Source organism: Pavona decussata, unplaced genomic scaffold (genome assembly GCF_977016875.1).
Source record: "Pavona decussata unplaced genomic scaffold, jaPavDecu1.1 SCAFFOLD_161, whole genome shotgun sequence".
Lineage (NCBI taxonomy): Eukaryota > Metazoa > Cnidaria > Anthozoa > Scleractinia > Agariciidae > Pavona > Pavona decussata.
The window spans coordinates 4,429,625-4,442,896 of record NW_028145572.1 but is presented as its reverse complement, the minus strand read 5'-3'; the positions used below and the strand labels follow the sequence as shown (position 1 = coordinate 4,442,896).

Genomic DNA, 13,272 nt, shown 5'->3' with positions numbered 1-13,272 from the left:
GATTTTTCCACCGTCTCCTGTCAGTAAAACCATCCATTCTTTGCTTAAGGTGGGGCTCTACCTGAATTTGAGTGAAATTTGAAGAGGTTTTAAGAATGGATAGAAGAAAGATAATGATTTTTGGAACACTAACATATTCAAATGCGGTTTACATCAGCATATGTCCATTAGCGACCTCGTCCTACCCACCCAACCCATGAAATCATGAGACAGCACAAAGGCCAGACCAGCACACCGGGAACTCCATGCCCTACTCTTTGCGATTAGTGTCTGGGTTCTTTAACGTCCCACAGGGTTATGAACATTGAAGTGTTGTGAGACGGGGCCTACGGCTTATCCGAGAAGACTAGAAAGTCTAACCATTTGCAGATGTCATTACAAAGACAGCACTTTCTCCTCAGTTATTTAAAGACCCTGAGTGTTGGTCCGGCCGGGGTTTGAACCCACGACCTCCCGCATGGTAGTCCGATGCTCAATCAACTGAGCTAACCGGTCGGCGGTCATACCACGGAACTTAGGTGTTCAAGCTCATTCGACGCCCTCATAAAAAAGAGTGTAACCAAAAATGTATTTACAGACATATTGTACAGTTGTAAGATAATTACATATCAGAAATTTTGATATGGCCTCAATGTACAAAAAAGTTTGGAGAAACCACATCATACAAAAATGTGTCCATAACTTTTAAGCCGATTTGCGTAAGTACTAAGACATAAACTAAAAGAAAAATCGTACATAAAATATCTGCAATTATTGGTTAACAATGTATTTTAAACAGACGTCTCAACTATCCTCTTGTGAGTCTTTCAATGGATCTAGTAACAAGAATTCAGCCTGTCCTTTATTAAAACCTTTTGTTGTGTCTATAAAGTTCTGAAATGAAGCTAGCGTGCTTTTCAACTTTTCTTCCACTTTCTCTCTCAATTCTGCAATCCTTTCAGTTTCCTTTTTGGCGGCCTCTGTCAGTCTGATCTGTTCTTCAATGCGTTTTTCCAATTCTTCCACTTCTCTTTTATGGACTTCCTTTTGCTGCTGGAGTTTCATCTCCTCTTCGTTTTTACACTTTTCTTTCATTTGCGACACTGCTTCTTTTTCTTCTTGTTTTAATCTTTCCTTGAGATTTTTCAAAGCTTGCTGAAAACAGATTTTTAACATTAGTTCATTTGGGCCTGGAGAACATGTCTAATGATTTGTTTATGCTACATATCGTATCTAATAAACTATTTTTACCAAACCAGGTGTCTTGTACTGCGCAGCAAAAAGGGAATCTTAACATACTTGTGGCATGAAAAAATATTCGAAAAAATGTCCAATGCTGTGAAATAATCCCAAGGTGGATGTTTTGAATCACACACATAATGCTATCACAAGTTCCAAAGAACTGATTGGAGGCATATAGACTTGCATTGAGATTGAGCTTTTGAGTCCCTTCAAACTGCTACCTTCCTTTAATTAATATGCACAAGTCAGAAATAAGTGAATACCGCTTTGTCCAAGACTTAACTCAGCATGCCTTAAAAAAAATTAGAAAGGGATTTTTAATTTTAGGTTCCAGAAAGAAGTGGTTATAAGAAGGAGAACTTAATAGGGAGAGGGGGTTATTAAATATTATTTTTTGGTAAAAACGTGCACAGTATTCCCACTTTGTAATCACAAACAAAGTGCCACTACTGGAGTGACAATTTATCAAGAAAATCACCTTGTTTGCTCCACTAAATAGGCTTATTTGTTATTAGTAGTGATTGTGATAGCGATCAACAAACAGCAGGGCCCAGATGTTCAAAGCCCGATTAAGCTAATCCTGGGTTAACAAGAACTTTGGTTCGAGTTTAATTACACAACTTTAAAAATTTTTCAAAGAGATTTTGTCCCTTAGTTTTGACGTTGACTTCTCTTTACCACTAGCTTAACATTTGAGTTTAAACAATTTCAACGAACAAGCTGAAAACCTCGGTTAACTTTTAATCGTGGATTAACGTTAATCGGCTTTCGAACAACCCGGCCCAGATGATTTAGAAACTCTCCCAATTCAACAGACCAATTTCGATATACATGTATTAAAATCAAGCTTGGCTATGAGGCTTTGGGGAATAAAACAACAGAAATAACTTTGAGGCTCTGAGATGAATAATTGATTTCTTTGTTTTATTCCCCTAAACCTTGTAGCCTAGCTAGAATTTTGATATATTAAAATTGGTCTACAATTTATGAACTGAGTGATGAGAAGCAGAAGAGGGTCATTAGAAGGGGGCTTACAAGAAGGAGAAGGGTTACATGTACTAAAATGGTGGAAATAGGTAAGGAACTTTCAATAACATTTAAAGTGCACCTAACCCCCAAATTTTTTTTCGCTTAAATAAAGCTTTGCACCTGTTCGAAATGCATTGAGCCTTTTTTCAACCAAATCTTGACTTTTTATAGGCTGTAAAAGTTACGAAATCTAGCCATCATCTGTCCCATGACCGAGCTAGTAAGGGGCATGCGTCTATTCCTTACTTGACGTCACAAACTGCTTTGCATGCATTTCCACAAAGACTTAATACAATGCAAATCAGTTTGTGACGTAAATTCAGGAATAGACCCATGCCCCTTACTAGCTAGGTCATGGGACAGATGATGGCTAGATTTTGTAACTTTTACAGCCTATAAAAAGTCAAGATTTGGTTATAAAAAGGCGCTAAATAGCGCAATATGTTTCAAACAGGTGTAAAGATTTATTTAAGAGAAAAAAACATTTTGGGGTTAGGTGCACTTTAAACCTTCTTTCAATCAAATACAACTTTATGACACCTGTTTCTCCTTCTCTGCCGCCAGAATCAGCTGTTTTCTTTTATCTTCTTCAGTTTGGGCCACTCTCTTGGCCTCCTCAGCTGCTATTGTGCGTTCTTCTTCCCTTGCCTGTTGCACAGCCTCTGCCTTTTCCACCATAAACTCTTCTCTGGCCTTTACAAGTCCTTCTTCCAGTCTCTTTTGACCTTCATCTTTTTCCCGCTGAACTTGTTGAGCTGCTATTTTTTTCATCAGTGCTTCTACCCTCTTAGACTCTGCCTTAACTGCTTTCTCCTACAGCAATCAGAGATTTAAGTTAAAGGTCATTGAGGGGAGGGGATATCAGATACATGGGCACTGCACCCTGTTACAATAAATGCAAGTCTCCTTGAAGCCAGGCTGTGCTAAAAAGAATTGAGCCATGTAGGATGCTAGGATTCCAAACCAAGATTTGGGTGGCTAATATTTGATGACATACATACATACATAATCTTTATACACAAATTATGATTTTTAAAGCTATAAGCTTGAGGGAGTTTATTATTTTACAGTATTTCAAAAAATCATTAATGATTCATAAGCTTATTGACCTATCAAATGGTCGATAAAACATCATGTGCAGTGGTTTTAAAACTCGATAAAACCTCCTCCTTATTAGTATGCAGTGTTTAATGTTTTTCTCGTAACTTAAATTTTCAATGTTCACAAAAGCATCATTGTTATGAACTCTCTGACACACGCTTTTCCAGGAATGTTTTTGAAGTCGTTCAAAATACTCGCAGCATGTATTTAATCAGGTCTAAAACCACTCAGCTGCGCCTTGTGGTTTTAAATCCCAATAAAACACTGGTGCTCGTGTTTTAAACATTACTTAAAGTTAAAGCATCTCTAAATGTGACTTGTTAAGTCAAATTTTGTAAAATGTTCACCTGAGCTTTCTTGGCTGCTGCCATTGCTTTCTCTAGCTCCATTTCAGCAGCTTCTTTTGCTTCCTTCAAAGCTCGTGCTTTCTCCTCGCTTGCTAAGCGCCATGCTCTTCTTTCCACCTCTGTCACATTCTGTTGCTGTTCTCTCTCATGATCGTCAACCAGTTTCTGATAAAGTTCATTCCCTATGTCTAAAATTCAAACAGTGTATGCATTCTGAGAGAATCCATGAATGAACCCCATGAAAAAGAGATATATTGACTGATAGGATATGGAAAAAAATGCATTTTATAAGCCCTAGGCTTAGGTAAGATTTTTTGTGTAGGCTTGTAATGATGGGGGAGGGAAGCTTATACATGAGGGGAAAGGAGTTAAAATAGAAAAAAAAAATTTCAAAAATGAGTTAACACTTAAAAATAAGTTGAGAGAAACATACAATCAAGATTCCTACCAAAATTTATTTTCAGTTTATTGGCAGGTCTTAAATGTCAAAAATTGAATCACTTCAGGAACAAGAGATGCTCTACATACCACATTCTAATGACTGTTGTCCATTTAATACTACAGTTTATTCTGAATGATGTTACAACTTATATTCACATTCTGATTGCTATAATGTACCTATAAATTACTTTAACTCTTTCTCTTAACATAATGTACTGCTCTGTCATGAAGAATTCTGTTCAGAACCCCCAGGGACACATGACGCTACCTTTTCTTGATTCTAACACTTTGAGACTTTGCGTATAATTACACTCATTGTTTTTATCCATAGTTCATCATATTTTCCATTTAATTGTGTAGTTCCAGAAAATATCCATACCCCCACCACGGAGGGAATTTCACATAGGACCCCCCCACCCCCCAGGATTTTCCATTTTCGAGGGGTTTTTTTTAACCCCCCCCCCCCAACCCCTTCGGAAATTCCTCAAATACAGAATACACCCCCACCCCCCTCTGGAAAAGTTTTATTTCAAAAGAACGCCTCAACAATCAGTTTGATGTGAACATTTAAGAAATATCAAGAACTGCCTACACGAGGAGAAAATATGCGTTATCGAAGAGCGCGCCCGCTGTTCAATTTACTGGTAGAGTTTGCCAAAAAGCTCTTGATACTGAAATAATTGTTGTGTTTTATATTTACCTGTGGTCATTGACATCAAACTTTACCGTTTGGCTTCGCTGAAGATTTTAAATCTAAATTGTTAGAATAAGTCCGGCAATGCAAAAATGTATTTTCATTTAATTTGCATATGTCATGTTTACATTCCTATGCAAATTTGTAGGAGATCAAAAGGATTTGATTATCGCTTTAGTTCTACTCAATCGATATTTCTCATGGTAATCATTCAGTCTAGTTATTTTAGTATTGGACAAAATAAGCATTAGCAGGACAGGGAGACAAATTGACCTTTCAGATCGTAACTTAAAACTGCAGACGAAATGGAGCCGCAAAACGAAATTAGCATGTTCACGTTCTTATGCAAATTTTGTATGAGATCAATAACGCATCAAAAAAATGTTGAATTGGCTCTATTTTGTTGAATTTTGGCATAGAAATTAAGTTAGTAGTTTTGGACTTTGAGTTGGAATACTTTGGACAAAATAAAATTTAACACGGGTCAGTGTTGACAAACCAGTTATAATTGACTGCGGGAATTGACCTTTGCCCGTAACTTTACACAACATACAAAAATAACAACAAATATTTCAATGCTTTATGTAAAATTGGGGCTTTCACTTTATAGCCATACAAAAGTTTCCCTTTTAAACATTGATACAGATATTTCAATTGTTGCCAGTGAACAATATTTTTCTATGCAAGAAAGTTTCACAAACAACAGTTTTATAATAACTGAGTCATGCAACGCAGACATAGATTTCTTGTCTCACTTGGACTACCTCGCTTAGAAAGGCTTTTCGGAGAAGGGAAACGTGTTTTTAATGTAACAAGGGTTTCTTTAAAACTGTTAAACAAAGTAACGTCTTCAAGAAACATCTACGAGTTGGCTAAATTGGTAAGTTACTATTTTGAACAACTATGTCTGATATGAACGTGAAGTTGACCCTCTGGAAGCTTATCCAACCATTCACCCCTCCTCCCCTCTGGAATTTCCTGAGCCATTGACCCCCCCCCCCCCCTCCCACCCCTCTGGAATTTCCAATTCCCTCCATGGTGGGGGTATGGATATTTTCTGGAACCACACATTGTTAGTTTAAGTTTTAGACGTTTTTGAAACTATAAGTTATTACAGATGAATAGCCATTGGTATGGCTCTACTGCTAATACTTTGTAAACCTGACGGTCTGAGCACTTTGAAGGACTCTTCAGTGCCCAGATCCCACAAGCTGAAGTAAAGGAAGACCTTGATGACCCACCCACCCACCCATGTGGAGATCAAGAAAGGCATAGCTCAGCTGAAATCTGGCAAGTCACTGGAGATCAATGGCATCCCAGCAAAAGGTTTACAGGCATGGCCATGGTGAGACACTTTTCATTGGTTAGCAGATTATAAAATTTCTTCACCAAATGTTGGTAACAGAGAACAATTCCACAGGACCTTTCTAAAGATGCAGTCAGCGAGATCTAGCATTTCTGGGTTGTTTTTTACAAAACAGCTATTCCACTCTAGCTCATGTATTAAAATGGGGAATTCACAAACTATTAAAATTAAGGCTTAGACTTAAACTCGTGTTAAAGTCAACAACTGCCGTTTAAGAGGCGTTTGGCTGAATGCTTGTGCTATTAACACCAACACACATTCCATTTTAAGATATTTTCGCAAAATGACCTACCTATGATATCTTTGTGAGTTGTGTTCTGTGTAACTGATACTTTGGTGTCTTCATGTGGTTTAGCTAACACAGAACGGTCGTGAGTTGCAATATATGCCGCCATCTTGAAAGTCGAATGTCGGTTGTCGTGGCAACATACGTTGAAGGACACGTTGAAGGAGAGACGAGGAGAAACAACATTCAGCCTGGGCAGCGGATATTCGCAAAACTCAAGATGGCGGACCCAATCAGGCTTTTCTTTCGTTAACAAAAGCTCCAATTTTGTGGTAAACTTATTGAAGTCTGGGTAGATAAATATGGTTTCCATTAGCGAGAACCCTGTCGCTATTCCTGGGGAAAGACTAGGTAGTTTAGAGCAGTTTACGCCAGGTAACGGAACTTATATTCGCCATGGTTATGTGTATGCAAGTCTTGCTGGCTACAAGCAGTTAAAAGACCAGCAAAATGGAGAGGTAAGGGGCATTGCCGACTAGATTTCAGAATACCCGGCCCATTGAATAAGAATAGGATGTATTGTTTAAATGTGATTGCTGCCTGGCTCCACCAACCTTCTAGGCACCAGCTCCCAAGCTCATCTATTGTTGATGAGTTTAATGCCTCGTTCTTTAAAACGTGCCGCCATATGAAAACAATGGCTGGTATGGTGGGCCGGGTATTCTGAAATTCCTGCCATTCCTACATTCAAATGGGTAATTTTGCGCACAGATCCCATGTATTAGCTGTACATGTAGTAGAGTTCGAATCACGAAATAATTATATGGATAAATGGATAATTAATGCATGGCATGGAGGTGTTTGGAAATCTTTCTGGCCCCAAATGGTATGGTTTCTATTTTCTTTGTTATGTGGGGTTTAGTAAGGGTAAGAAGTTTCACCCATTAGGCTGAGATATCCCCCTGCACCCTCCCCCTACGCTCAAAGAAAAAAAAATTCACTTAGGGTTTGGAGAACTAATTTTTAGTAAATACTTGGACATGGATTACCTGTAAACTAGCTGATTAAGCTAAGCGTAAATTCCACGTTAAATAAAGTATCGTTGCCGTTATCGTTATAACCAGGCAGCACACCACTTCTAAAGTCATGACTATTGCCTGATATAAATTACATATTTGTCCCATTTTAAACCAATGGTAAAGGGCTTAATGTGCACTAATATTGAGTAATAGATGGATGCAGGGGGTTGCTAAGGGCAAAACAACCATACAGTTCACTCACGATAGCCAAGAGTGACTAGCTTCTTAAGTATTAAAAAAACCTCAGTGCATCCACAACTCAGTAGTGCACCCTGAGCCATTCACCATTTGAAGAGCCCCAGGCATAACGATCTTATAGTGCATTTTTGGCCACTTTTTTATTGTTTTGCTCAGATTTACCATTTACATGTGGCCTTCAACTCCTTCAGGAAACATTACTCCAAGATTTTAAAAACAAAAAGTGAACTAAAATGCAGAAACTGTGTCATCTACTGGCAAATTTCACCATCTAAAAGAGATCTGAGAATGATGATTATTCTAGAAAGTGACGCAGGCATACTCGGAAAAAAGAAATCTGAGTGCTCCTATCAGGAGTCGAACCTAAGACCTTCTGATTACTAGTTCGGATGCTCTACCACTGAGCTACAGGAGACTCGTGGGTGCTAAGGTCATTAAACTAGGTTCATGGGACAAACATCCTGCATGCTGCTAGGATTTGAATGTCGAACGTGTGGTATATGAGAGAAATGTGATGGTATATTTCCAGCCTGGTGAATGAGTGAGAGTGATGATTATTCAGGAAAGTGACGCAGGCATACTCGGAAAAAAGAAATCCGAGTGCTCCTATCAGGAGTCGAACCTAAGACCTTCCGATTACTAGTTCGGATGCTCTGCCACTGAGCTACAGGAGACTCGTGGGAGCTAAGGCCATTAAACTAGGTTCATGGGACAAACATCCTGCATACTGCTAGGATTTGAATGTCGAATGTGTGGATATGAAAGAAATGTGAGAATAATCATCATTCTAATTCATTCACCAGGCTGGAAATATACCATCACATTTCTTTCATAAAAGAGATCTTATCGCTGGCTGAAATTTTAACAGAACTTGAACAGAACACTTGAGTCACAGTACACAGTCCAATAGACCCGGCTGGGTTTATTAATGAACCTGTTGAGATTTTTCTTAGCTACATCCCTGTGCATTAAACACAAATCCTGTTTTACAAAGAGGTTTCAAGGTGGTAGTAGAATGCAAAACATTTTTATTGCTTATAGTGGTTACACTGTTGTACTTTTGTTTATTTTGTTCCATCTTACTTTGTTATAATTGCACTAGCACCCTATGATATCCTTTGCTATTGTGGATTAACTACGTAGAAGTAGAAGATCTGAATGCATTTTTTGTGTGAATGTTCTCCTTATTGCTTTCACAGAAACCCGTTATTTGTGTTTTAAGAGAAGAAGAAAAGCATGTGGTACCAGAGGTTGGCTCAGTTATCACATGCAAGGTAGTGATAAATGTTGTTGGCTTATTTGCAGTTTGCTGAAAGAATTCTCTTTGGCATAATCTTCCTTGGCCTCAATATGAACTCCCTTGGTGTGCTTCTTATCCACAATTCAAGACATAACCTAATGGCCCCTTCATGTAAATACCCACTTCAATCCCAGCTTTTATCTTTATGTTATTCCTTTTAACAACAGATAATAATTCAAACATGGAAATAATATTTGTCTTAAAATGAATTTTTCATGGCATGACTTGTACATGTAGCTCTCTTTGAACAGAGCCTCCCTTGATTCTCCGCAGAAAGGAAGAGAAAAAGAGGCTCTGTATGTTCCAAATACAATTTGGCCTGAGCTACAAAATGCACTCAAACAACAGTTCAACAAAAAATCAATTTGGTCTCCACAGAGCCTTTTTTCTCTCATATGCTAACAGGGTGAACTTGTAGGTTTTAAAACTTGCCATCATGCCTAATATTAATTTATTTAATTAATTAATTAATTTATTTATTTATTTATTTATTTATTTATTTATTTATTTTGTTTCTGTGATGCCAAGTATATCAAGCTTGGAGTCAAGGGAGCATAATAGTTCTTCAAATAAATTTAGGTTTTTTGATAAGCTTCTCATATTGCAATGAAAAATCGTGAGAGTTTTCTAGTCAGAATTAAGTAGCAATTTGTTGAAGCTATAGACTGAATAATATTTGGAGCACAGGATAGTTAACATTAAATCTGGGTCATAGAGGTCTAAATTATCACGCCTGTCTGACCATCTGAATTGAATTGAACAGTATGCAGGACCCACACTAATTACAGCAAAGACTATTGACTGCTTCTCCTTCTTTGGCGCTTGCACTTTTTGCACATACACTCTACTCATTTAATTGCCCTTCTTGAGTTGATACCCACTTTAATACAAGTTCCTTTAGTTAATTAAAATGATGTAAATGACCCAGGAAATAACTATTTTATGTTGAAGTGATGTCATTAAAGCTTATATATTTGTTTTGAGAATATAATTATGCCCTGAGGACTTGCAAAGACAAATTACTCTAGGACTTGCTAAGCCTAATTTGGCACAGTTATGAACATGGCCTCAAGAAATAAATGCCCTGCTGTCAAATGCTTCCTCTGAATAGTCACCCATTTTTGCCATGTGGTAACAACTCTGTAATAATGCTGAGGCATACCAACATACTCCCCATAGTTTAAACTACACTGGAGTTTACCTTATCTAGTGAGTACTTGTCTGCACATTCAACCATAACTTTGAAAGCAGCTTTTTGCACTTGACAAGATACCTGTACCCGTTGGCACAGTTTCATAACAATAATATTATTGGCAAGGGGCTTGCAAAGAGTATTTTCATAAGCCATGACGTGTGTATTCATTTCTGGAATTTATGTGTAAATGGTTATTTTGTTTTCCTTGTGTAACATGATTTGTTATTCAAGGACATATAGCCATGATTTTTGATAATTTGTACTGTGAAATGAGAATAGCATTTTTGATATGTTATGTAATTTTGTTTTGTAGTCATCAAGCAAACTTTGCAAACAATGATGAACCATAAAATATTTAGGCAACATGAGTGTTTTATTTCTTGGTTGTAATGAGATCTGCCCCCTCCCCCCCCCCCCCCTCGCCTTTTCCTCCTTGCCATTCTGCAATAACATGGCTCTTACAGCACCAGTCACTGGCTCCAGTTTAGTCGAATACAGTGGCCATAAATGGTTTTCCATTCTTAATGAGACACAAGAGTTATTTAATGCCACAACAATACTTTTTTGCAGGTAGTAAGTACAAACCCAAGGTTCTGTAAAGTGGCAATTCTTGGTGTGGAGTCGACATCTCTTAAAGAACCTTTCAAAGGGACAATAAGAAAGGAAGATGTCAGGGCTACAGAAAAAGACAAAGTTGAGATGTACAAGTCATTCCGCCCCGGTGATATAGTATTAGCCCGTGTTTTAACTCTGCATACTCAGACCTATCTTCTGTCAACAGCTGAAAATGAACTTGGAGTTGTATTTGCCAAGAGTGAAGCTGGTAGGAGATTAATTTTGACCATGTACATGATTAAGAGCAGTATCAGTACTTAAAAAATGTTTGGGGTTATAGGCACTTTAACTAGTTGTGTGAACCCAAATCCTGTATAATTACTGTAACCAGTCATGACAGGTGTAAACAGCACTATGAACCAATCAGAGTTTGAATCAAGGACATGTAATGGTATCAAGTGCACTTCAAAACACGTGCAAACAAATCCAGTTGGGTTTGGATCATGCAAATCAGGAAACCTGTCAAATTCCTTCATGTAAGATGCATGAAAGCTAGCATTTATCTAATGGACATTCAGCTCCTAGATCTAAGTCTGATCCAGTTACAATTAAATATTTGAACTTTTTATTCTTTAAATAAGCTGTATTTTTTAATATGTAAAAAAAAACCTGTTGTAAAGCGCTATTGGGCAACTTGGAATAGAGCTATATAAATAAATATAATTATCACTATCATTATAATTATCATTATCATTATCAACTGTGGATTATTGAACTTGATAATTAAATTAAGGCTACTGTAAAATGAAATTAAATATTTATTTCTAGAAATCATGCTTCCTTTGACCATACAAGAGAAAAAATATACCCTATTTTAAATTCCTAAGCTGTACTTTATTTCAGAATGACTTACCACATAAGAAATCCATGCTCTCTGGAGAAGCAGTGAGGGAAGTACCTTGCCCCCCCCCAGTCCCCTTACCCTCTCGGGTCAAAAACAAGCACACTACGCTTACATGTATGTAATACACAGTTTTTACTTTACACTGAAATACAAACATTACTATAACAATTTCATTAGCAAAATCTAAAACCAAATTAAGAAATATCTTTTTTTAAGTCCTCAAATGCCTGGACAACGAAATAGTAAATTATGGTTTTTTTTTTTTTCATTGTCTCCAGGAGCAGCAATGGTGCCAGTGAGCTGGTGTGAGATGCAGTGCCCTAAAACAGGAGCTAAGGAGTACAGAAAAGTTGCCAAGGTCCAACAAGCATCATGAGGTGACACTTGAATGTGAATATTCAGCATCATTCCTGACAAATGAATTGTCACTTTAAATCAAGCATTTTCTAGACTTGGTCAGTGCTCACAACAATTTCATAGCTTGCTGTAAATGCAACGTTTACTTTCAAATAGAAAATTGGACTTGAAGGATGGCAGCAGCTTTCTGTAATTTAGAAGAGCCTCCAGTGTGAGCCAGCCTGACCAGAGAAGCCATCTTCATCAGCATTCGTCAGCCTTAGATTATCCTGTCTAAACTGGTTCATGGTCTCCATACAACAGATAAAGGCCGAAATTTTGCGGAATATACAAAAATAATAACCTACTTGTATCAAATGTCTGCCTGACACTAATATGAAAATGGGTATGAAGATGACTGACCACCATTCCTGATTCAATCTGAGGTAGTGATTGTTTTTTGGATAATTTCCTTTTGGTCAACCTTGGCCATTTGATTTTAACTTTATTTGAAGACAAAGTGAAAAGTTATCCAACATGGTTAACATGCTTGTAGAGCCGTTATGGCATGCGTTAGCTAAGCTGATCTTAATTGTTTTTTTTTTCTTCCTTTCTCGTTGCCATTGTTAATGTATCCATGTTACCCACTTTTTTGGCCCCAGGGAAAGGATTCGATCAAGCATTTCTTGGAAAAGTTAAATGTCGCCCATCTACCCCTTTCTTTCGCCCTTTCACTTTCGCCACCACAGCCGAAGGACTGTTGGTTTCTGTTGACAAGGTCTTTTCTGGGGACGGTGGTTAACCCACTGTCCATCTTCCATCAAACCCTGTGATATTTGATAGGTGGGTACAACAGTGGGAGCTTGTGCACCACTCTTTGCGCACAGTTAGTGGGTTCTTTAACGTCTCCTCCAAGTTTTGAGTGTGGAGATGAAGGAGACAAAGCAATGGCTTTACATCCTTCCTAGCAATGCTATCATACGCACTGATCTTTACCAGGGTTTGAGCCCACCACCTTCTGCTCAGCGGTCCGGTACTCTAACCAACTGAGCTGACAGTTCAGGATCCCCAGCCCTAGGCGACAAATTGATAGATGCATTATTTGAGGACATATAGTTTATTTTAACAAGATACTGTATGTACGCTGTGTAAACCATTTACTGTAACTATGGAAACAGGAATTTTGCATGTTTTTTTCATAAGGAAATAGAAAACTTCTAGTTCTTGCTTTTTTTTCTCTGAAGTTATAATATTAAAAAAGAAGCCCTATCTCTAACTTT

The 13,272-nt window shown here is 37.8% G+C and overlaps 2 protein-coding genes across 3 annotated transcripts; one reads left to right on the top strand and one right to left on the bottom strand.

The window, feature by feature from the left end:
* Positions 1–551: 551 nt before the first annotated feature.
* On the bottom strand, positions 552–6,638 carry LOC146464933 (uncharacterized). The gene is made up of 4 exons (XM_085129395.1): positions 6,492–6,638; positions 3,699–3,886; positions 2,791–3,063; positions 552–1,134 (listed from the first exon to the last, which is right to left on the bottom strand). The coding sequence occupies exons 1-4, from the start codon at positions 6,592–6,594 to the stop codon at positions 784–786; spliced, it is 915 nt and encodes a 304-aa protein (XP_084985521.1). The 5' UTR covers positions 6,595–6,638; the 3' UTR covers positions 552–783.
* A 41-nt stretch (positions 6,639–6,679) lies between these two features.
* Positions 6,680–13,268, top strand: LOC146464932 (exosome complex component CSL4-like). 2 transcript variants are annotated; one of them, XM_085129399.1, is made up of 4 exons: positions 6,682–6,943; positions 8,902–8,976; positions 10,768–11,020; positions 11,935–13,268. In XM_085129399.1, exons 1-4 carry the CDS (start codon positions 6,788–6,790, stop codon positions 12,030–12,032), a joined length of 582 nt encoding a protein of 193 aa, XP_084985525.1. In that variant the 5' UTR covers positions 6,682–6,787; the 3' UTR covers positions 12,033–13,268. The 2 variants fall into 2 exon arrangements, with proteins under 2 accessions (XP_084985526.1, XP_084985525.1); XM_085129400.1 differs by lacking the exon at positions 8,902–8,976 and having other exon boundaries at positions 6,680–6,943.
* The last annotated feature ends 4 nt before the right edge of the window (positions 13,269–13,272 follow it).